At 44.0% G+C, this 25,580-nt stretch overlaps 1 protein-coding gene across 1 annotated transcript in view; it reads left to right on the top strand.

The window, feature by feature from the left end:
* Nucleotides 1-24,873, top strand: part of TMEFF2 (transmembrane protein with EGF like and two follistatin like domains 2) — a 139,858-nt gene extending 114,985 nt beyond the window's left edge. The window contains exons 8-11 of the mRNA XM_076342250.1: nt 14,919-15,042; nt 16,586-16,744; nt 23,106-23,192; nt 23,599-24,873. Coding sequence (XP_076198365.1) covers nt 14,919-15,042; nt 16,586-16,744; nt 23,106-23,192; nt 23,599-23,695 — 467 coding nt within the window. The 3' untranslated portion in view covers nt 23,696-24,873. The remainder of the gene's footprint in view (nt 1-14,918; nt 15,043-16,585; nt 16,745-23,105; nt 23,193-23,598) is intronic.
* The last annotated feature ends 707 nt before the right edge of the window (nt 24,874-25,580 follow it).

Raw genomic sequence — 25,580 nt, 5'->3', positions numbered from 1 at the left:
CATGGGATGTTTTGGCATTCTTTATGAAATGTTAGATATGAAAATATCATAAGATGAAAGCATATGACAGTTGTAATAAATAAGTTGTATAGTAAGGAAAGTTGCTACTTAGAACTGACTGAAACATCATCTTTTCTAGAAGGAGTATCATCATGTCAAATTACAATACAAACACAAGATAATTTGATCATTTAGACACGTGAAATGGTAACCTGAGCCTTAAGATAACAAAGGCTTTCACCTAGACTCGGGAAGTATAAATGCATCTGGTAGAATGAAAAGAAATACTGTTGGGGAAGAAAAGGAGGAGCTGGTGTATTTATTTTTAATAGACCTTCAGAATTAGACTACATGGACACAAGTAGCAATTTTTGCCTAGTTTGATAGATTTGAGTAAAGAAAGCAAAGACAGACAAATATCCTGCTGCATCTTTTTCACTTTGCTGATAGTTCCATTTCTTTTCATTGAATACATCTGCTAAAACCTGTATCTTGCACTGATTTTTCGAGCAATGCAATGTACCTATTGTTCTTGTATTTCTTAATATTTAGTGTATGAGACACTGAAACCACTAGTGACAGAAAATTGTTACTTAAGAAAAATGGAAATGGTTTATAGGCAGTAGGAAATGCTGTGGGAGATGCAGCATTTTGAATATCAGCTATACCATCTCCACTGCTTCTTTCCATAGAAGCATTTCTCTGCATTTGGGAGAAACCCAACCTCCGCAGTTTGAGGCACACATCTGTACCACCGAGCAAGTGGAAGTGCTCTTAAAAACTCAGATTTGAAACGCAGCATTTACCTGCTTAGCAAGGTGACTTCTTACACACTTGGGCTGTCATTTTACCATGTACCCATGAGCATTAAGTTAGCGTGAAACCCTCTTCCCGTAAATACGACAGCTGTAAACGAAATGTGCTATTACAGAACCAGTGGCAGTGCATTTCAGAATGTTATCAGCACTGAATCGAAATGCACTTCTTTGCCTACTGCTGCTATCACCAGCCTTAGCCATTTTAGACAGCTTTACATAATGGCAAAATGTTTTTCAGGAGGAAAAAAAAAATTAAAACCCTCCCTATGGTTTTAATCTCCATCTTTTATTTTGTCTATGGTTTAAAGCTGTGTCAGGTGTACGTCAAAAGCACCCCCCTCCCCAGGGTATTTCATTTACAATTTCATTTGATAATGGAAGTGTACTTCCGTCTAGCTAGGATGGGAAAGGATTAAAAAACACTGTTCTAAAATCAAGTAGCCTAAGTCTAGCCTGTCTCTGTGTTCTGCAAATGAAGTAGCCATGGAAGGGCTCGTTATTAGTCTATAATATCAAAACTGATAAAATACTAGTGTTTTGTCAGGCATAATATATGCCAAACATTTTCCTCTGCAGAACTGTGACTGTTTTTAGACACATCTGGCACTGCGGATTTTTTTCCATCCTGCATTTCAGTGATTTAAAGGGCCTTGGCTGGGCAGAAGGACATTAGCTGTTTGGTTTAAAATACTGTTATAAGGGTGAATAAGATTTAAAGAGGCAGTAGGTAAAATTCTGGCCTCACTGAAGCTAGTGGGAGAATGGCCATTGAGTTTAATGGCTTCGTGATTTCTTTGTACGGCTTTTTCATCCATTTTTATTCTTAGTAAATTTTCCATTTCCCAAAATTGCCCTTTCTTTTCCATTCAGCTTCTCCCACTTCGAATATTATCTCTAAGAGTGAGCACTGAGATACAATACCAAACCCTTTATTTACACAAATGCCATCTCTACAGCTTACTTCTGTGGCGCTTCTGTAAGACAATAATAATGGGTGTGGGCGTATAAAAATAGTAAATGCAGGTATTCATTTATAAAAAAAGATGTTCTTAATAGACTTCTCTGGCTGTGCTTCAAAATGGGCTGTGTGACCAGTGATGAATCTCGGGACCTCTGTGGTGCAGAGAAGCTATTCTGCTCTTTATGGTAAGAAATAGCAGGGCAAGCTCTGCACTTGCATTGTGGCCTGTCATGCCAAAATACATTGACATGTAGAGGCGGGGGGAGACATGGGATCTGAAGAGAAGAGTTTGATGGCAGATGGACATCACAAGGCAACCAGAGCACATCTGCACTTGGCTTATTTCAGGAGGCAGAGTCTGAGCTGGGTCCATGCAGAAGTCACTTCAAGGACATTGTGCTTCAGGAAGAGTTTGCAGTCATCAGACAAGAAGAGGTGACAGCTCTGTAACAGTGTCTTCAGTGCAATGTGCACTCTGGAGGGGTCTCTTTCAGCTCCTGAGGCTACTGATAGGCACAAAGTATGTTCTGCAGCGTTGGGCGGTCTCCTCTCTGCATCTCAGACCAGTTATTGCCGGGTAGACCTTTGGCATTTGAGTAATAGACAAAAAGCTTATATTTGTATGGCAGGATTGGACCCTTTTGTTGCAAAACAAGAACATGCAGAGGTTTTGGCTTTGTCCTGCCATTGCGCAGTTTCATGACAGATGGGAAACAAAGTGTATCTTTGGTAAATTAGGTAAAAGAATATAGCAGGTTTTGCTGCAGTGGCATTTTAGATTGTTTTACCATTTTCTCCTACACTTAGAATTGGGACTAGTAAGGGATGTCTTTCCACTTTCCGGCATGGAGAGGAAGCATATTGAACTCCTGATTACCGAGTCGGAATTTCTAACATATAGTCTGATAAAAACTGGTCCTCTGAGCAGCCATAAAAGATTTTAACAATAGAACTGGGCAGATACAGAAAGCAAAGTTGTAGACTGTGTGGACCCATTACCATCACAGTTTTACAATGCAGCACTCAGGGGAGACAGCTGAGTAAAAATAGAGGCAAACTGAGCAGGATTCATCTCTCAGCAAGTGTAGTGCTTTGGTTTGTACAGAGGAGCGATCACAGTTTTGCAACATGCCAATAAAATGTATTTACTTTTCTGAATAGCCCGAACAAAAGCAGTGAAAAGCATGGCTGAAACCATGCTTTTAGCCAGGAATGGACATATCTCTGAGTAGTCACAGGCTATTCAGGGTCATGTTCTGGCAACTAAAATAACCAAGATTTGCATAAGGGATTTGCCAGGCATGTGATTCAGGAAGCATTCAAAATACCATATAGAGGAGTTACGTATTTTTATTTCAGTCTCCTATTTTCTTACACACACTTCCCCCAAATTCTGCAGCTCTTTCTTCAGTTTCCTGGATGAATTCTCTCAGGCAGCATGTTTTTACAAGCACAGATGCTACCTTGGAAAAAAAGAAAGGAGGGAAGGGAGCCAAATGGGTGTCACACTCCAGCTTGGCAGCACCTTACTGACATGTGTCTCCCCCCAAAAAGAAAGGAATAAAAAAAGACTGCTTTTAGTAATCAAAACTGAATATAAAATTAGTGCAAAACTAGGGCTGTGAAACCTTCAGGTTGTCAAAAGGACTGAAGGAAATGCCTTGTGGCCAAAATGACATCCCTGACCTACTTGTCCGCACGGTCATGTACCTGGGTAACCTTTCCGTCTCCGTGCCTTCCGTCAAACCTCTCTGACAGTTTTGCCATTCATACTTGCTTTCAGTTGTATTTTTCTGAGTTTGTTTGAAGTGTGCAACCAAATAATAAATTCTCATAACGTCATGCTGGCAGGCCTAAAAATAAGTCAGAGACCTTTCCAAATACTGCTTCTTGCCATCCATTGATCTCCACAGAAAACAATCCATTCAGACCCGGGGTTCCTATTGGAAATTAGGGGACAGCCTGGTAATTGCATTAGGGTGCGCTTTTATTTGCAGCAGTTTCTCAAAACAAAGCTCCTGTTTTGTTTCATTGATCGCCTATCCAATCTTTCTGCCAGTAAAAGCCACTCACATAGCTGAAGAGACAGGGCGAGGATTGTTGGAAAATGTAGCTTCGTGTTACATAAGATGTGTGTGTTCCTCTGAATGTAGGCAGGTGAATGCAGACGGTGAACGCATCTCCATACAAACATGGAAATGTGCTTTGTTAATCCACAGTTAAATTGCTTAAAAGCAATTTTTATCAATGTAGTCCTTAAAAATTGGAAGAGCCACTAGTTGCATCAATACTTAAATTCCTGACAGCCACCTGCGTAGGTGCCAAAGAGGGACTAACTTCAGGACACTGGGATTGCATGTGTGAATTGGAGACCTTCGGAGTCTACATTATTGTAGGGATTGGAGGGGAGAGGAAAAAACTGAGCTTGACTCCCACATTTCCAGAGATGGTTCAGAAATCCTAAATTAAATTTATAGAGCGTGCCCCCAGAAACACATCAGGCTTCAGCACAACTTAGCCTGGTGGCAATTGCGAGGCCATAACTGCGCCCTGTTTTACTAGTCCTCCAGAACAAAAATCTGCACCAAAATTGTTGTCTATAATTCTTACCCAGTCTATCATTTTCTTCCATCAGAACCGTGCTGCATATTTTACCCCATTGTGTGTATGAAATAAGCCCGTAGACAGTTTAATTCCTGTATAGTCCTGCAGAGCCGTACGGCAGTCGCAGCCAGTCGCAGCCTGCCCTAGTGTGAGCCATGTGCCAGCCAGCCACGCAGAGTCCCACCGGGCACTGAGAGCACTTGCGCCCTGTTCTCCCATTTCATCATCCCCATGGAGGAAAAGGTCTGTCCTAGGTGGGCAGAGCTGCACTGGCAACCAGAATCCTCTTTCTCTGGATGGGCACAGAAGGTGCAGCCCTCCCCGAGCCCCCTCCCCGCACACCCACGGCTGGGAGACAGGAAACATCATTAGTCATGCGACTGTTCCCCAGGGCGGTGCCAGCGAAACGATCTTGCTCCCTCCACACATCAATATTCTTGACACCCGTCTTAAAACTTAGGTCATGCATATCCATCTACTCTTGGAAAAGCGTCAGAAGGGTACAAATATCCCTTCACTATTTTTAGGGCCGTATCAAAAGTATTTATCAGCTTTCTGGCACCTCATCCCATTTGTCATATTTGATGCTATCTACCCGTCGGCGGGGGAGGAGGATGAAGTCCTTCAGAAACACAGTGGCGGATGGGTGAAACTCCATAAGCTAAGACCGCAGCGATGGTTAAAGGCGACTCCCGGGAGGTGGCTGTGCCTGTTCTCACAGTCAGGAAGCACCTGTCGCTGTCCCCCAACAGCAGGCAGAGCAGGGGCTCGAGGGGGCGACTCGTCCTCACCTCGGCGTTTGCCCACCCACGGGGTAGCAGGGATGTGGAGGAGGCCTGCTCGCAGATGTGGAGCAGGGCTGAGCTATGAGACAGGGGGACAGCTGATGTCTGGTGACTCTGCCATCCGCTCTGCCTGCCATCAGCACTCCCACGCCGCCTGGTGATGCCGAAAGACCGCTTCCTTCAGCTTACACCCTTGCCTGCGCATCCCAGCGCTAATGTGTATGAGGACGGGGCTCAATCTGTGTATTATACATAATTCATACTACTCACGCTAGGTGGTACGTGAGAGGTGTTGAGATTCTTGTTTTTTCATACACACGTTGCCAACGGGAAGCTCTTCCAGCTCCTCCGTAACACGTACCTCGAGGCCCCGCATTGGGCGGCTCTTTAATGGGCAGGTAACGTGTTCGTCTGCCTCGTGCCACAAAATTGGGATGTTTTCCTAGCGCTGTTGGTTTTTAGAAGGCAATGTATTCAGGTTGAAACTTTGCCCACATACCATCTGCTTCAGCCTTATCTTTCTTTGACAAGAAAGCTGAATATATAATGTCCACTTGGCTTTCGCGGCATTACATAAGGTTGTGGTTTCATGTTAGGTTTGCAGTTTCGGAGCTCCCCGGCAGCTCTCGCAACAAGCTCGTGCTCTTGTTTTCAAGTGAAAGAGCAGTGACAAAAATCAATACCATCTTCATAGCCATAATGAATGTGACCCACAGCCTTTTTTAGGATGACCACAAGCTTCCATCACATGTCTGAGGCCTATTTGCAAATATTGATTTGTATCGCAGATTATCTGTAGCCATTTCATATGAAATCTTAAGGTCTGGCAGTTTTGCTCTCCATGCTCGGTTTGGTATCAAAGGTACAGCTATAAAATCAAAAGACCTGCCCAGTCTATAGTGTCTATACACTATACACTATTGATAGCCAAGGTTGCCAAGTTATGAAAATGAGGTATTTTGGGGGTTTTTAAGCTTTTTTAAGGAGTATGGTTCTCAGAAAGCTCCAATTGAGTGAAAGCACTGCTTTGGAGTCGCAGCAGACTCTGTTTACTCAAAGGGGGGAAAAAAAGTGGAACCTTCATATGCAAATGTATGGCATTTGGAAATGTCATATAGCTGCATCTACATATAAATAAGCCACTCTCCGAGTGCTGCACTAGCAAGGCTGCTTTGATATAGAAATTGCATAGTAGCACACAAAACAGAACCAGCAGGACACCACTCGGTCAAGTTCAGGGAGTTTTGTTCCTTAATCACCACTTAACTAAGTTAACTAATATTGCTGTATCGCTGCGTGTTAGACCGGGACCAGTTGTGAATAACTGCTGTTTGGTTTTGCTGCTAGGGAGGAGCGTGTGTTTGTACGGGCTGCATGGGGCTGTGCAGTAGGGACGGTGGTCTGACTCCTGTGCCCCAGAAGATAGTGCTGAATGTAGAGAAGCTTCCTATGTCAGCATCCCTCCTAGCCACCCTCTGCCTTGTTCTGTAGATCCATGCCTGCTTGCTCTGAAGGAGACACGATTTGGTCATATAAACAAGCATCTGCTGCTGCTAACATCCACATACTAGGATGGTATTTCCACCTCTGTTTAATCTGATATTAAAGAGTAAATTGCAACTCTCAGATGTACTTTTTCAGAGGGGAGGACATAGAGAACAGCCTTGATCTGGTTCCCATTGTCTGGTTTTGACCACTTCCAGCATTGGCACTAATGAGTAGCTTGAGGAGAGGTGGATGGGAGGGAAAGCGAGCCATCGGCCAAGCCATTGGGAGGAATTTCTCACAGAGGGGTGACACCTGCTCCGCTCGTGCCATGCCATGTGTGATGGATACAGCATTGGCCCCTCTGCCTTCAGGCACGCAGCCTAATTGGAGGGAACCTCACAAATCTCTAAACTGACATCAACTTTTTTTCAACACAAAATTACAATAATAATAAGGTTAACTCATCCTCTAAGGGCTCTGTCATGAGCTGCCTAAGGAGCTCATACGCAAGGAGAAACACTACGACGCTATTCCTTTACATGGCTGGTTTCTGAAGGGGGAAGAAGCCGCTCCCATGGGGCCGGTGGCATCTCTCTTAGACAGGGGGATCTGAGTGAAGGGAATGTCAGCGGCATGCCAAAAACAAAGACTAGCTGAGTTAGCACAGAGAGGGATTTAATCTATTCTAGGAATGGGGTTAACACAGATTTATTCAATCCTGGCACAAAAGAAGGAAGCACAAACTGTAAGGGCCCCTTTACCCAGGGCTTTGATAAATCCACAATACGGCCCCACATCATTAAATCACATCCGCAGCAATGATCGCAGGCCTCAAGACCGGCCCCTGCGGCGACGGTCTTAAAGAGCTCCGTCTGTGTAGTTTATCCACAAAAGTATTGAGAGGTGACTTGGTGACAGCTAACACAGAGACGATATGGGGAGCTGAAGACCTTTCCAGTTTACTGGACTGGAAAGCAGGCAGGTGCCGTTCACACGCAGCGATGAACTGCTCCGTGAAGCTGCTGAAGGAAGAGGTTAGTGCGTCACCTCTTGATGTCCTCAAATCAAGTGTGGAGGTGCTAGTGCAGCATGTGCTTTAAACAGCAGTGACCACTGCTTTTACCAACAGCCTCAGTAGGGGTCAGTGGATGAAATGGCGGAGGGGGGAGCAGAGGAGGTCAGACAAGGTGAGACAACAGCCTGCTTTACCTCCCTGAATGAAACGATCACCCCAGGGAGGAGTTGTGTCTAATGTGAGCACCTGAACACTGAAAAAATGCTCGTTTGGAGCAACACATTAGCCCACATGGTGTTTTTTTCTTTTCTCTTTCAGCTTGGCTAATATTGCTGGGTGTTCCTGTTCAGACGTGTGAGCAATGGTTGCTAGCATGTACTTGTATCGCTGTGCTATTTTGAGGTTGTATTGCACCTTGTATTGCAGTAGCTACGTGGTAGCACCTACTCGTGTGTGTAGGAGCCTCGGCTGCTAAGGGTCTCTACAGACTCTAGGGTAAGGTATCTGTGCCTAGCCAAGTGAATACAGGCCACTGAAAAAACAAATGAGGGTTAAAAAAAAGGGGTTATGTTCAGTTTTCAGTAGACAAACGGTCTTTTTATGTACAGGAAAACGATTAACAAGTTGCCTAATTTCAAGCAGTCTTTTCAAATAAGGAAGATACATTCACAGATGATGTAAATAAAAGTACTTCTCAATTTCAAAAGTTCAGAGATAGCTTTAACTTATATAGCATAGCCCACATATATATGCTGACAAGCTGAAAGTATTTTGTTCTCCGTTTGAACATCTGGGGATTATTAGTGTCTTAATTCATTGGTTTCTATTATTAATTATGGCAGCAGGCTGAATAATTACGATACATTGCTGCAAAAGACAGAGTATAATATTTTTTTCCAAGTGCACTAGGACATCTTGCCATCATCTCAAACATAAAAAGCACTAGATTATTTTTAAAAAGGAAAGTGGATGTTATCTTATTCTAGGGAACTCATTTGCATAGGGACATTTAAAATTAATAAATTACTGTGTTGAGCAAGCCTATTTTGTGCCTGAGAAAAGAAGTGAATGTAATTTAATTCACAAAGTTCCATTTCTTTTTTTCCTCTCGGTAAAGTAGCTAATATGGGGATGGTATTTTTTGTGCAGTTTATGTAGAAAGACTAGCTTGAAGTTCGTACTTGGAGTGGCTGCAGGATGAATTTAGGCTAGGGCTGCAGCATAGTGGTGCCAGACGTTTTCAGCTGACATTTGGTGTCTCACTTTCCACTAGCTCTCAGGGAGAGTGGGCTGGTGAGCTCCCCCTTGAGCGGCAGCAAGCATTTCCTTCTGAATTTTCACTCCAACGCCCACCCAAACAGTGATTTTCAGGCAAGTTGCTTGTGCACATTTTCTTCATTGTAAAGACACACTCTATATTCATAAGATCAAGAGCAAGGTTTTAAAAGAAGGGAACATACTGTGTCAAGATAATTAATAGGTCACATCTGAGCAGCTGTTAATGACGAGGTATGGCTGTGGTGGTGGATGGCAGCGTGGCTGCTGGCAGCTTTGTCAAGGGCAGGGTGTCTGGAGCTGTTGAGCAAAGACTCGGGAGAAATATCTTTTCTCTCATCAGAGTCAGGTCTGAGCTGGGATTTATCAGCACGTTTCTTCATTACAAGTAAGTAGGAAGCCGGCTTAAGGACTTCATCTTCATAAGTTGCTGTGGGACCTCAATTCTTGTTGGATGCTATTAGAGAGGGGAAGTACCAGAAAACCTGCTAAAGCAATTCTGCACTTTCAGAGGGAGCAACGCCATTACCACCCCATTCCTCCTGACTTTGCAGAAGGACCTTCAAACCTCTGCAGATGCTGCAAACGTTGCTGGGCTGAGGAAGCTCCCTCTTCCCCCAAAAGAGCAGCAGTTGCTGACTGTGAAGACTGCAGATAAGTAACGTAGACTGTCCCTAGGCTCATCCACAGCATTCAGATTCCCACCCCTAGTCAATCACTGAAGCTCCTCCACAAAGCTCAGGGCATTCTCTACCTTTGCTCCACAGGTTGATACACTCTGGACCTTTATTTTGATTTCAAATAAGAATTTCTGCACCAAGTCTCTATCATGCAGAGCAGAAGAGCTTTATTAAGTTCCCAATGCTATGCTCTGCAGCATATCTTTGGGAGACCTGCTGAGGAGGTAAAAGGAGTTGGGGGGACACACTTCCAAAAGGTGTTGAGAAGGTTAAGGACATACATTTGACCCAAGAATCCCTTTCCCCCTTCATAAATCCTCCGAAAATGTGATGTGTAAGGAGTCACTACCTCAATATCAGCGAGAGCTTTTGGCTGCAAATTTGAGTGACCTCAGCAGTATTAAGAGATTAAATTATTATGTAAGTCAATTCTCCTTAACCACTGTTTCCAATGAGATAGGTGTCAAAATAGCTTTCGCTGCACATCATTCACCATCCCATCCCTTATTTGATGAAATATATATATATATATATGTATTTGCAGGACCTCCCTCGGTCCAGTGATAACTGTACACAAGGTATTAACACTGTAAGCCAATGTTTTCTCATATGGGCAGTTATTATTTCCATAAGCTCCAACATTATGCGCTGTACAACAGTGAAAATGCTAATATGCGAATTTACAGGCTGTGGCCCTCTACTTTGCTTGCCTGAAATCACCGAGAAAGTCTCACTGATTCAAACGTAAAGAATGACAGAATTATCAGCCCTGCAGAACTGATTGTTAAGTGCCTGGCAGTCAATTTTTGGACATAAGAATCCTATTTTTGCCTAGATTTTTATCTAATTTCTCCAAAGTGGATTGCAGGAACTTATGTCTGGAAGGAATTTTCTGGGCACTCCAGGCGGTACTTCGTATAATCCTCATCAAGGGCACTAATGGATTTATTCGTTTGTCAGCGGAGCTACTCCACATGTTCAGTTGTGTAACAGAAGCTCCACACTAGCTCACATGGGAGCTGGGGACCGGTGAGGGCTGCCCAGAGAAGAATCTGGCTGCGTTGTTCTCATCACTTGCAGAGTCGGGTCCTGCAACCGGGCAGACTGTTTCGGCTTTTGAATTTCAGCCTTCACTGAGATATTTACCTGAGAATCCTAATGGTGCACATTCAGCTTCCTAAAACTTTGAAGTAAAGGCACAGCTAACCAGAAATTAAAATAAAAAGAATACAAAATATATTTGAAATAATTCTTCCACTGCTTTTTAACGGAGGACAGGAACAGCCATAGATATTAAGGAATTTAGGCAAGATAGCTTTAAATAATTTATTTAACATTTCAGAATATAATCCATCAGCAAAAGCAAGATCACTGAGTGGGTGGTTAGTCACACTGGATAACTTTTCAGGATCCAATTTCTTACCCCAGCGAAATAGCTCATCGTCTCAGCATCTCCCCGCCATCCACAGAAAGGTTGGAGAGCAAGTGTTCAACTGGGAGACTCTTCTAGTAAGCAAGATGATAAGCTGTTTCAGTCTACACAAAGTAGCATCTGGCCTCAATGCATTTAAAAATAATCTGTTTTGACTAGTATATCTTATATGATAGGCTATCCTGTCATGTTCTGGCACTAACAAAAGATGTGAACAATATGAAATGTCATGTTAGGCTAAAGATGCAAAAAACGTTGCAGAAATGCAAAAGATGTTGGCTTCATCAAAGTGACATTTTCTATCAGAAAAATGCTTCAAGAAAAAGGTTTCTGAATACAGTTGATCTGGAGGGTGAGGGTGTATTTCTTTTGAAAATAAAAAAGGGAAGCATTTTGAGAAATGTGGCAGGAATTACATTTGTCCAGAGATAGGAGAGCCTGACCCAGTCAGTCCAATTTTTATCTTTAGGCTTTACAGCTTCTGTCTCAAATTCTAGCCATCACAAAAAGGTGCAAATCTGTCTTTTTGGTGCAAATAGAACTTTCACACATAGTTGCCAATAACAATGTAGCAAGCCTAGTGTTTGAAGAGGAGCTACTGAATTTAATTTTAACTGAAACCTGACTAACTTTGAATTTGGTCTGTATTGTTGCTCAGTGAATACCAATCTGCTGTGCTTGGAAAAAAGTGGGTAACTTTGTATTTAAGCTTTGCTTTCTATAGGTGTAAGGTTGGTGTGGTAGAGGGGCTCCCTGGTTTGGTGGTGCTATAATTTGATTAGTGAGGATTGCCTCCAGTACTGAATTTATAAATAATCCAAAATTATAATAAGGGGGAAGTCTTAATTTATTTCATTTAGTTTTACTTTTTTGAACTTTGTACAGTTCTTATTTGATTCACAAATTAAACATGGTTTTTATTCATATCCTCTCTTTTTAGAAATGATTTATAGTTCTTGTTTCAGAGTGATGTAAACCCTGTGATGCATTCATGATAGTTAGTATCTCATCGATGGCTGGATTACTGAAAAGTCCTCAGATCCTTCAGGAATGAGAGCAGTCAGTTTTAACATGAAGGAACTTTTAAAGCATATCTTGGTGTTTGGGTCTTTATTTTGAATCTGAAAAGATGTCTTGTGTAATGAGAAAAAATAACCTGTTTTGAGGCAGGGGAATTATTTTGGGTGAATTCAAAATGTGCCGGGAGAGGAGGGGAACTTCTTTGTCTGAAGTAAACGATGCTTTCATTGTGGTCTGTCTTTCAAATGACCAAAATGGCAGATCAAAATAAATACAAGTTTTTTCCCCTTTTCTGCCTTTATGTTCAATCCCTAACTCTTTTAGAGGAGTCATCAGTCAAAATGAGGGACTGCAGACAATTTGTGTCTGAGTTTTGTGGTTTCTTCCAAGTCAGATGACAAGTGTTCCCGTATGAAGTGTTTATCCTATGAAGTGCTAGCAAAGCTTGGGCCATCTCATTTTTGATTCAGTAAAGCATTCTCCATCATAACATTATACTCAGAGGTGGAATTACAAGTTCTGCAGGACCCTAGATGTACTTTAAAGTATGCTAGAGACCTTTTTAAAGAGAACATGGTTTCTACCCACATGATTGCAGGAGGAGGAAAAATCATTCCTCTTTTTACCAGCCCTACAGCCTACACACAATGAGAGCATCTGCAAGTCTGGGAGAGGTCCTGGTCCCCTTTTCAAGTCCTGGTGGATAAGGATCCACCACAGAATCAAGTCTGTCCTGAAAATAACAATTTCCCTCACCATCTTGAAGCGTGCCTTTAAAAAAAAAGAAACCAAATGGTATCCTACCGTTTTAGCAACACTGCTGGCTCATCTGAGAGAGGGGCGATTCTCATGCTGGTTGGTGGTGGCGCATGGACGTCACAGAGATGTCTTGGTACCTGAGAAGAAAGGATTGGAGTTACACACGCAAGCACACGCACACACACAGCAGTCTCCTGTGCTTTAGAAAGGAAGCAAACTCCCACCAATGGAAGATTTGTAGGAAACAGCATAATATTTTCTGCCATAGAAAAAATGCGTATTAATAAGGATCCTATATTTCTTGCTGCAGTTTTCAGGACAGACATATATTTGAATGTGGACCCTAGCAGAGGTCTAGCACACCCAGAAGCTGTCGGGCATGGTGCACAGATGATCACTACATGTGTATGGAATCCAACAAGTCCCGAGCACATCAGGATCTACCTGTGCGCACTGGGCAAGTCCATTGATAGCTGGCATACGTCACACACATTTTTTCTGTTCCAGGAAGATTTCCAGGTGGAAAAAAGGAACATACATTAAGTCCTGGCGGGATAATAACTCTCTCTATGTACATATTTCACATGCTGGTAGCTAGTGCCTCACCTAGAGGGTGATAGGTAGCCAAAAATGTTTAGTGCCAATCTAAATGGACCTTCTACTCCCACCTCTTTCCAGTAGCAGAAATTCCTGGGCAAGCTCTCAAAGGAGGTTATGCCATGCCTATAGCATGCCTCCTGTCATCCTGTCCTGTCTGTGCAATCCCAGAGACAGCTGTCAGCCCCAAGCCCAGGAATCGTCACTGCTCCATGATGCCTGCTTCTGCGCTGCGTTGTCATTAACAGCCTTCATGGCAGCCTCGCACAGATATCCCAATGTAAGCAGGGAACCAGGAGAGGCAGACAGGTTTGTGTTCAACATATGTGCATTTAAAAAGATGGAATAATGGTCCATAGTGCAGAGGTCCTGAAAGTCCTAATGACGAAAGAGAAGTTAATGCTGTCTACATGGATGTCATTCTTGTTTGCTGGGAGCTTGTCCTTGCCTGTTTTAACATAAGGACAATGTAACCAACTTTATTAGTGCAAGTTGTTAGAGACTCTTAAAACTCTCCTTGGACAGCAGCAATAGGAAGGAAATTAATTATGAAAATCTGAATCTTGGATCTGCTGCGCACGCTTTTCCCAAAGGTGGGATAATACCTAAGCATACCTACTACTTATTTGTGTGCAAACTACATTTCCTCAGACGTCTATCATGAGATTTTTTCTCCTGTTTTTAATTAATTGTAGCTAGATGATACAGAAAAAGGATTTTTACCATTTGAGATATCATCAAGTATTGGTTAAATGGAAGAATTTGCCAAAATTACCCAGATTAATTAACACCTTGGTGGCCTACAGGATTCATGTGAGTTTACTGCAAGTAACACTCTGCGTTTCAGCCCATGATGTAAATGTTGAGCACACACGTGTTTCAAAACTAAATGAAGCCTCCATTTTTCTGGCTACATGGAGGGGAGTATTTTCCAGGATTTGAAGTCTCAGTGACTATTTAACAGCTGCAGAAGTAGGCACAGGAAGTCAAACTAGTTTAAAGGTACCTGTGCTGTGGGATGGGGAGGAGGCCAGCAGGCTCTGGGGCATGGGCGTGCAGCACTGATGAGAAACTTCAGCTCTGGAGTCCTGCTCCTCTACTTCAGCCACAAAATCTTTCTGAATATGTTGTATTGAATGAGCAAATGTATTGTAATGGTATATGACATGCAAATGTCCCAAATCTTCCTCCTGGCCTTGCCTGGGTGCGAGGAGACAGTCCATCGAGGATAACAGAAATAATTAGGCATTTTTCTTGTGCTATTCTGTAATCAGTTTTTGAATAGTCAAATTATTTTTTCTCGGGTCTCATTTGCTGTAACTTGACAGGAATTAGATGTGCAAACCCTCGCTTTTGCTTCCCATAAACAACATCTGTCACATCTTGTTCTTCTGATTTTCCTTTCTTTTATACGTTGAGTTCTTTCCATCGTTTCACCTTATCCTGCATTGTCAGGTTAATGTTCCCTTCCCCTGTGTTCACAGAGAATGCAAATAAACTGGAAGAAAGTGCAAGAGGGATCTACATCCCTTGTCCAGAGCATTACAATGGCTTCTGCATGCACGGCAAGTGTGAGCACTCCACTAACATGCTGGAACCGTCTTGCAGGTAACCTTTTTCCTATCAAGGATGAAAGGCTACACACATGAAAATACTGACTTACAAAAACACTTAATCTAGATAAACTATGGAAAATAATGGTAACCATGGCCCTTTATACTACAAAACCTATTAGACTTTAATTATTCAACAAAGTCCCAATTTTATGTGGCAAAAGTGTATTGAGTTATGCACAATGTTAATTGACTGTAAAAACATTCAGTAACCTTCAGTTACATTTAGATATATTTAAAAAGCACTTCAGAAAGTGCTCAGACAGCCGCTAGGTAGCCTCCTCAGTCTGAAGGAGAGGAGTGCCACCAGGGCTACGTCCCTGCTGTGGCAGGACTGATGCTCGTGGGGCAGCAAGCTGGGGCGAAGGTGGCTCCTTCATGCAGGAGGTGGCTTTGGAGGAGTTTAGGGCAGGGAGGAGTAATGGTGAAATCACATGTTTCTGCAGCGAATGCCTCCCTGCAGAGGTGGGGATATTACTTCTGAAGTCCAGCCAGCGGCCTGGTGGCAAAGAAAAGGACTGTTATGCATGAAGCAGCATTTTCCTGGGACACTGGACTGGGAGAGCAAAGATACAGACCAGGCTTATCTGCCAGGGCAGATCCTCAAGCCAGCTTCTCCCAGCTCCTGCAAACAACCAGGGCACATTTTGAACTTTGCAGCTGCTGCGTTTTAGTTTCTCCATTCAGCTGGAAAATGTCCTTTCCTCAAGCTGCTGGCTGCTGTGGGAATGCAGGAGAGGAAGAGGGTGGAAGCTCAAGGCTTAACCCATTTAGGGTTAGTGCCCCACTAACACTTCTGAGAGGAGCCCGAGCAATCTGGCTCGGTCTCTTATGGTTGCTGCTGCCACTGACCTGGATTTTCGCATCTTCCTGCTTGGGCTTTTTAGGGGAAAGAGGGCAAGAGCTACCATGGGAAAACCACTGTCTTTTCCCCCAGATCACAGAGGGGAGATGTCAGGCTGCAGGATGGGAACTGGTGAGCAGCACAGCAGGCGTCACTGGGGTGCATGGTTGCAGCATCAACAGAGGGGTTTTTTATAGCAACCAGACAAAATGTAAATGATGTATCCACTTGCAGGAACATCTAATCACATTTCATATGGAGCTTGGATGATTGCTTATCACTTCCTTAGGGGTAATCTGTGTAAGGAGCCACAACTAGATGGCTTTTCACCCTCCCCCACCTCCCCAAAGAAAGGGAGAAATCTAAAATATGTTGTGCAAGGAATTAAATGGATTCTCATTATGACATGCAAGTAGTTCCACTTGATGCTAGATGAATCCCTGTCCCCTGGGCACCTCCTGGCTCTTTTGCAGTGTCGTTCACTCTCGCAGACCTCGGTGATGCTGAGGACCTGAAACCTTCCCTCTGAGAGGTCCAAGGAGGCACCGGTGCTGTCTCTGGGGGGCCCATCCTGCAAAAAAAAAAACACATAAGCATGTGCTTGAGCCACTGATATTATTTTTTTCAGATATAATTTGTTTCAGTGTTCTCTGAAAGCAGCAGGTATAACTGGAAGAAATATTTTTCATTTCAGATGTGATGCTGGCTATACTGGACAACACTGTGAAAAAAAGGACTACAGCGTTTTATACGTGGTTCCAGGTCCAGTTCGATTTCAGTATGTCTTAATAGCAGCTGTGATTGGAACCATCCAGATTGCTATCATCTGTGTTGTAGTCCTCTGTATTACAAGGTCAGTATCTCTGATACTTTGCAATAGAAAAAGAAAAGGCTTTTGTTTTTCCTACTTTGTGCACTGATTATACAGATATCTGCAGTGACACTACTGATAACAAATGCTATTTAATTCACCAACAAACAGAAGATATCGTCTGGTCCAGCCAGCCAGTGCTGCTTTATTATTATAACTGAATTTTTAGTTCCTTCTTAATCAAACTTAGGTAGGTGCCTACAGCAAATGAAGTTTCCTGTTTTGTATTCAGATGCTTGGACAAATATTGTTCATATAAATAAGGGGAATATAAATACAGCAGCTGGATCAACACTTAATAAAACTAATCATATCTCCATCTGGTTTCCTCAAGGGCCCATTCCCTTAGTCCTAATCAGGCAAAGCATACAAACTTTTAAGCCTGTTTGCAATTCCATTGATTAAATGATTTCATTAGGCTTGTATACATGTTCAAAGGTACAGCACATGTTTTAAGGTCTTCACTAGATGGTGGCACACCAAGCCATATATGATTTATTTTTTTCTTTAATGAGGAGGAAGGGTTTGTCTGAATGGAAATGACAGCCCTGGGGTGGTTCAGAACAAGAGGGGTGAATGCAATCCTTCCCCTCCTACACCTGCTGCTCAGTTTCCCCACTGAAATGTGTTACTGTCTCTGGGAGGGCTTGGGATAAGTTCTGAACTTCAGGCGTCTTCAGGCTTCTCTCAGAAATCACGAGGTGAAATTTACTCAGCTAGCAACACTGATAAATCACGCATTTAGAAATAAATTTCTTTTAAAAAGACAAAAAAATAAAAGACAGGTATCATACCTCAGTAGAAAATAAAATCTCTAATATATCTCAGTCCCTATGTTGCACTACCTGGCTGGAAGACAAGTGTAGCATTTGTTTCTAGAAAAGACACCAAAGTCCTTCTCTGGCCTAAAGGCATAAAACAAAACCATCTAATGAAATGTAGCTACTTTTTTGGCCAAGTTGAGTCCATCGACTCAACAGTAAATGCTGAATGAGGCAATAGATACTGTGGTGATATTCACGGAAGTAATTCAAACAACCAAAAATGCAGTGTGTAGTAAGAAAAAGAAGATGGTGTAGTAACTGATAATGGAACAAAAGCCCTGTATCATTTTGCCGAGTGACTCTAGTTTTGTCACCTTGACGCAGTAATGCAGAGTACTTTATGCTGAAGAATGAAGGCAGTGTGCTCTGAGTGATCTGGTACCGTAATGCAAATTACCCATCACGCTGTTTTCATACATAGATGGTACCTTTTCCCACACACTTTGTAACCAAGTCAATTTGTGATCTTTTGACTTTTTTCTATAATGCATGTAATTACTGCAGAGCATCCTCCATCCCAGCATAATGATTCAAGATACATTTGCAAAACTGTACTCTTAAGTGGCCTAAGAGAAATCCACATGACAAGAGAGCATTGTGGCAGCATATACATAACTAACTGAGTTTTTTAAGTCATCTGCTTTGGAGAACCTGACTGTACTGGTTTGAACTCCACACCCTGAACTCTTGAAAGTGCTAAAACCACCCTACCAGCCTCCTGGGAGAAAGAAGGGAAACTTTACTCACTCAGAGGCTGCTGCGGCCAAATTCTTTGCTGCTCATTTCAGTGCAGCTTCACCTAATTAACTTATCAAATGAGGTTGGTGCACTGTGCCCAAACCCTGCATTTGAGCCGCATAAGACTACCATTGTAAATCTTTTAGCTATTGTTACTGTTGTTGCTCTTAAAATCACACCTGTACAGTGGTGCAAATCTACGGGGTGTCCTCCATTGCTGGGAGGCTCCGAGCAGTTCCTAGGGACTTTTAGGGCCATTGTTGCATAGACACTTTAATCTGGATAAATGAGTTGTGCTGCTGACAGGGACAGTCTGCCCTTGCCCCTTCCCTTGGCTCCTGGGCACTTGGTCTTGCCAATGTTCTTGTGCCACTATTAGCATTTGTGTAGCCACACAACAAACCCAGTCAGGGAATGGATTCAGCTGAAAACTCAACCAACAAAACTGATTATTTGTTTTTAAGCGGCTCGATTCCTTGATGAGGTTGGCTGTCTGGCTGCTCATCACTAGTGCCAGCAATGGGAATAAGCAGCTGGGGTGGAGGAGTAGGGGACCAGGGGCCAACACGTACGGAGGGAAGGAGGTGGAGCCTTGAGGCACAGTCCCTATGCCCGAGGACTTTTAGCTCAGAGGTAAGGCAAAAGAGAATCAATGATAAAAGTGAAGGAGGATGGTAAATAATACAGGTATGGCCTAGTGTCATAATGATTCTCAGCAGTTTTCTTTACAGCTTTGCATTTTTAGTGCTTCCCTAATGTTAGTCACAGCAGTCTTATTTATGTGAAGAAATAACTTGATTAAAAATGAATGCATAATGTGTTTTACCTGCTATGAATCACATTGTGAGTAACTCAAGTCTGCAAGCAAGCTTCAATGGAGGGAGGGCAGGCAGCCTGTGCTCCAGTACCTAGTTTACATTGATAGAACTGCTGTGTTCATAAATGAAAGCATCCTCCACACAGAGCACTACAAAGAACTTTTGATTAAAGAGTTAAGGACCAAGGAAAAGCTGTCACTCAATTTTAGCAGATGATTAAGTCTAAAAAGCTGTTTAAATGCCAACGCCCCTCTTAGGAAACCCAGATGCACTTCAGACACAACCTACCTGTAAATGCAATAGCATTGCATTTAAGCAGTCTTGGTGTCAGTACTTGGCCCTGGGGCCTTTCCAGGCTGCCATCAATTGGTAGCATAGTCTATTATGCAATTAAAACATGGGCATTTTTGGTTAAAAGATGCTTTTTCATCATCTTAATTGGAGTAATCTCTATGTTTGAATTGATTTCTCTCGACCTTGGACTAAGTGACTGTATAGATACTGTCAGTGTCAGTTTTGGGAAAGTGCCTATGAGATGCTCATCTCCTTGCTTCCAGCTGGAGCAGTCAGTATCCACTGTTCTCTGGGAATGCAAAGCTGCATCCCCTGGGATTGCTGACCACCCTGGTCATCCCCCAGCCACCTGGTACCTCTATGTTTCTTACAAAACCAGTCCAGTTGTGCCCACTGTGGCGTCCCATGCCTGGTTCCCCAACCCTGCTTCACATGGTTGAGCACTGGGGCAAAGCAGGGCTGCACCTCCTGGTGTAAATCCTCATAGAATCATAGAATCATTGAATCATTAAGGTTGGAAAAGACCTCTAAGATCATCGAGTCCAACCGTCAACCCAACGCCACCGTGCCCACTAAACCGTGTCCCTAAGTGCCACATCTACATGTCTTTTAAATACCTCCAGGGATGGGGGCTCAACCACTTCCCTGGGCAGCCTGTTCCAATGTTTCACCACTCTTTCAGTAAAGAAATTTTTCCTAATATCCAATCTAAACGTCCCCTGGCGCAACTTGGGGCCATTTCCTCTCGTCCTATCGCTTGTTACTTGGGAGAAGAGACCGACACCCACCTCACTACAACCTCCTTTCAGGTAGTTGTAGAGAGCGATGAGGTCTCCCCTCAGCCTCCTTTTCTCCAGGCTAAACAACCCCAGTTCCCTCGGCCGCTCCTCATAAGACTTGTTCTCCAGACCCCTCACCAGCCTCGTTGCCCTTCTCTGGACACGCTCCAGCACCTCGACGTCCTTCTTGTAGTGAGGGGCACAAAACTGAACACAGTATTCGAGGTGCGGCCTCACCAGTGCCGAGTACAGGGGCACGATCACTTCCCTACTCCTGCTGGCCACACTATTTCTGATACAGACCAGGATGCCATTGGCCACCTTGGCCGCCTGGGCACACTGCCGGCTCATGTTCAGCCGGCTGTCGACCAACATCCCCAGGTCCTTTTCCGCCAGGCAGCTTTCCAGCCACTCTTCCCCAAACCTGTAGCGTTGCATGGGGTTGTTGTGGCCGAAGTGCAGGACCCAGCACTTGGCCTTGTTGAACCTCATACAACTGGCCTCGGCCCATCGATCCAGCCTGTCCAGGTCCCTCTGCAGAGCCTTCCTACCCTCGAGCAGATCAACACTCCTGCCCAACTTGGTGTCATCTGCAAACTTACTGAGGGTGCACTCGATCCCCTCGTCCTGATCACTGATAAAGATATTGAACAGAATTGGCCCCAAAACTGAGCCCTGGGGAACACCGCTCACGACCAGCCACCAGCTGGATTTAACTCCATTCACTACAACTCTCTGGGCCTGGCTGCCCAGCCTCATCCTCTGGGACTCGGGAGAAACCCCTGGTAGCTTGGTCAGCCCGTGTGGCTGATAGCCGCTGCAGCAGGATTTAGCAGTGCTGTCTCTCAGTGCATCGAGGTGTTGGTGCTATCTCCCATGGATCACTGTGAGGTCCTGCTGTGCAATCTCCGGCTGAATGGGCAGGAGAGGCCGCCTGGGGACAGATGGGGCTGGGAGGCTGTCAGCGTGCACATGACATGCGGCTCAGTGAATCAGCCCTGTGTTTGCTAACAACAGCTCCCTGACTCACTCAGAAAGTTTGATCGCCTTTTTAGGAACATTCAGTGAATAATGAGTTTGTCACGAAATCGCAAACCAGCTAAAGTCTGCATTAGTTTCATAATGAAAGCTCTGCCATGACCTCCGAGAGTGCTGGAGATTCAGGCTTATTTTTCCTAGAGTAATGATAGCAGCCTACTTTACTGCTTCCAAGAAAGGAATGAGGCAAAATATAGCGCACAGCCGTACAGTTTCTCATGAGGGGGTGGTCTCGTTGGCTTAAAAGTGCGGCAAGTCAGGACAATCTGACCCATATTTTGTTAGACACTTATATAATTGTATTTCAGCATTTTGAAATGCTTCGTAAGTCCTTATGCTCTTGCTCTTGTTTAGCCTTTCAGTTGCCATCACAAAACTATAGCATCACCCCCATTCAACAGGGAAAAAACCTGGCCTTTTTGATTTTAAGGGGTCAGTAAAAATTTACTTCACTCTGTTTTACTGTTAGTTATTTGACACAGAGCTGAAGGCAAGTGCTTTGAGCTCTCACTGCACTGAGGGGGTGGGCTCTCCCCGGTGCGTAACCCATAGGGTTTCACAAGGTGCCACTGAAAGCCTCCCTGTAACAGAAAAACAAGTTAGCCCAATACAATATTTTTTTTACATGTCAGTATGGTCTGGAGTGTCGTTGGGCTTTCTGTCATGCCACTCCAAGCGGGTGCTTCAGTCTTTCTTGTGTAGCTGCCCACGCGGAGGGCAGAAAGAGGCTCACCCAGGCTAGAAACTCATACTGAGCTTCAGCTGAAGAAAGAGGACAAACACGCAGCCAAATTAGGAAGAGCTTCTTCCTCCTCCCGTACAAAAAGCTAAGTAGGTCACCCTGGGTAAAGGACTGTTTCTATTGCTGGTTGGTTTTCTGTAGCTCACCATTTTCCTACTGGTACCACGAATGTAAAAAGTGTGAGCATTTTTAGAGGGTGTTGGTCACCCTGCTGTGGTTCTGCTTGCCCAACAGTTTCTGCTGTAACCCCCTTGGCTTTCAGCTGCTTAGAACTTCCTGCAGCCTCCACCTGGGGCTAAACTTCTCCATGCTTTCTGTCTAAGGGTGCCTCGCCATGGGAGGAAACCAGAAACACGCTATTATCTTTCCATTAGGGGGAAACGCTTCGTAGCATCCCCATAGCCGATGCTGCTGCAGGTAAAATGTTGAAACATGCCCTTGCTGAGGAGCACTATGAGGTCCTGAGGCAGAAGAGATTTGCTTTTGCAGCCATCCAAAGGAAAATAAGATTTTGGTCTTTCCAGTGTGATTGCTTTCCGCACTAAACCAAGCAGCCGTGTGAGGCGCATAGAGCAGTGCAGACACCTGTAAGTAAAGTAGCTGCTCACTAATGACCTGAGCATGGAGCATTTCCATGGAGACTAATAGGGATTGCAGATGCTTAGCTCCTCAGAAAGGCAGCCCCCGCATCCACTTTGTAAATACTTCACAGACCTGGGACACTGAGCAGGTGAGTGTGAGACCATCCTAAGTCTTCCACCTGTGCCTTGCTGAAAATAATTCTGTTACTTAAAGATGAGCCGAACTGCAACCGAGAGATGCGGTGCAGTAGGAGCTGTCGCAATGCAGCAGAGTCGCTGCTGCTCGCCAGGAAGGAGCAGGAATCTTAAAATTTTCTTGCCATATTTTTGTTTACAATATGTTTTGTGGGGCTTTGGGGTTTTTTTGTGGCACCATTGCCATTAGACAGCCTTTTTCATTTCATTGAAGAGGAAACGTGCTGAGGGCCAGAGGATGCCTCTCTCGCCCTCACGTGCCCTGCTGCCCGCGCGGCCTCTCGAGCAGACGCGTTGTTAAGAGCCATGTATTCTCACAACTCTCTTTTTCCAGGAAATGTCCCAGGAGCAACAGAATCCACAGACAGAAGCAAAACACAGGGCACTACAGTTCAGACAACACAACAAGAGCATCGACAAGGTTAATTTAAAGAGCGCATGTTTCCACAATGGCAAAACTAACTGCAGAGAGCTTGGACTACAAAATACAGTATTATAGACAAAAGATTAAGACAAGATCTACACATGTTGCCTTGCATTTGTGGTAATCTACACCAATGAGAACATGTACTACAGCTATATTTGATTATGTATGGATATATTTGAAATAGTATACATTGTCTTGATGTTTTTCTGTAATGTAAATAAACTATTTATATCACACAATATAGTTTTTTCTTTTTCATGTATTTGTTATATATAATAAATACTCAGTGATGAGAAAAAAATTGCCTTTCTTAAATTTGCTGTATCTCATAGCTGTGTATAGTCTCGGGGTATTGTATATGGACACTAACAAATCTCTTCTTTTTTTTTTCTTTTTCCAGTTCTAGTGGCAATTTTGAGTCTACTGAACTCAGTAGTAGGGTTTTGAGTTGGTCCAAGATCAGCGACAATTATGGATGTGGGAAAGGTGAAGAATAATATTAACCTACATTGAGGAGGGATAAAATATTTCAGATCCGGAGTCAACTACATTTCATCAGCCGCCTTCTCCCATACCATCTATCTTTACTCTCCCATAGCTTAGGAAGTCTTTGCCTTCTAAATTAAATCCTAACTGAAGGGGAAATGGAAATTCTTGGTAACCGCGATGGGAGTGTCGGGGGTAATGTTTCGATTTGGGAGGGAATTAGGTGTCTGTCAAGGTGAACCCTAGGAGAACACTTTGCAGAATCTCCAACTCTGGTCACTGGAGTGAGTGAAAATTGCTTCTTACTGTTGATTGAAAATTATTAGGTTAAAAAAGTTAATAACATAATAACAGCTGAAATGCCAGCACCATTTGTACCTCGTGAACATGCTGATATAATTTATTTTTTCAAAGAGAAGGTGAAAACCACTCAGAAAATACCTTATGAATAACTTTATGGGTGACCCTACTCCATTAAATGTAATGAACTCAAATGTTGGCTATACCTCAGGAAAATAAGGGCATGTGTTTTGTCACATCCACATGATGGACAAGATGCAAAGTTATTTCCATGGTAGCGGAAACTCTCCAAAACACATTCTTTTGAGAAGCTAATATTAGTCTAGTTTCTGCTATGAATTTTGAAGATGACAGAGCGAGACTGAAGGGCAGAGTGCGGTAACTTCACTCCTGCTGGATAACATCCACTCTACTAATTGACTACCAGAGTACTAGTCACACTAAATAACAGAATTGAACTAAAAAGCCCTTGTAACAGTATTCCTTGTGCTGTTCCTTTCCAAAGAGACTTTGCCTAGGCAGAAAGTACCCATGACAAGAGTTAGGTGTATTTCTCACTGTCATCACCACGTAAGAGATCGCATTTGGGTCAGAATCAGGTCTGGGGTTACCTGGGATGACGGCTCATGAGTGTGTTTCCATTTCCTGCTTCAGCATCGGCCTGATCACTCACAGCAGTCACCACCAACCCCACCGGTGACAGTCCACCCGATCTGGCCTTCAGACACGGGTGAAGCGATACTTCTACTCTAACACAGCTTTTGGTTGTCCCCCCGCCAGCCTGCTTTAAAGTGAATCCATTGCATGATGTTCACACGGTCTCAGTTTTTGTCTTGTTCTGGGTTTCTTGGCTTTTTAAAGGTAATAATAAAAGGCGATTGGCAAGAGATGCTTCCAGGCACCTGGTCTGTGCTGATTGATGGGAGTGGGAGTGCGGTGCTTTCGCAGGCAGCGGGGCAGATGACGGTGCGTGGCAGCTCTCTGGCGCTGGGCTGCCGGCCCTGCACGGACCATCTGCTTCCCGGAGCCATGGGCTGGGGCGAGGGAGAGGGAGAGGGGGGGCTGTACAGCTGTTCCCTGCTCCTCAGCCCTCGCCCCCAGCTCTCCGATTGTCAAGGCTTATTTTCAAATTCGAAGAAGAGTGATGGTGCGGGATAGGAGTGAGCAGCAGAGAGGCAGCAAGCAGGCATGGTCCTGGCCCACTGGGCCACAGGGACACTTCCATGCTCAAACCCACTGTAAAATAATCCTCTTTGTCCCAGTCCTTGCTGGTTTTGTCTCCCACGCACAGGCTCAGCGGGGGTGGTACGACATGGAGGGGAACCCAGGCACAGCAGCGCTGGGCTGTACAGGTTTGGCAGCACAAGATCCCTTCTAGGGGAGACTTTGCAAGCTCTGTTAATAAAACTGATGCCTAAGAGGCATTATAAAGCCCCTCTTCAGATCCCTCCAACAGCTAAATCTGATGCAACGATGGCAGTGAGCGCCTCCAAGGAGCAGTTCAGCATCAGGTTGAGGATTAGGTTGGAGGTGGCAAACGTCCTACCCTGCAGGACCCCCGCTTTGTGCTTTCTGAGTGAGGTGTTGGAGTCTAAT

Source organism: Aptenodytes patagonicus, chromosome 6, assembly GCF_965638725.1.
Source record: "Aptenodytes patagonicus chromosome 6, bAptPat1.pri.cur, whole genome shotgun sequence".
Classification (NCBI taxonomy): Eukaryota; Metazoa; Chordata; class Aves; order Sphenisciformes; family Spheniscidae; genus Aptenodytes; species Aptenodytes patagonicus.
This window is presented reverse-complemented; position numbering and strand designations above follow the sequence as displayed.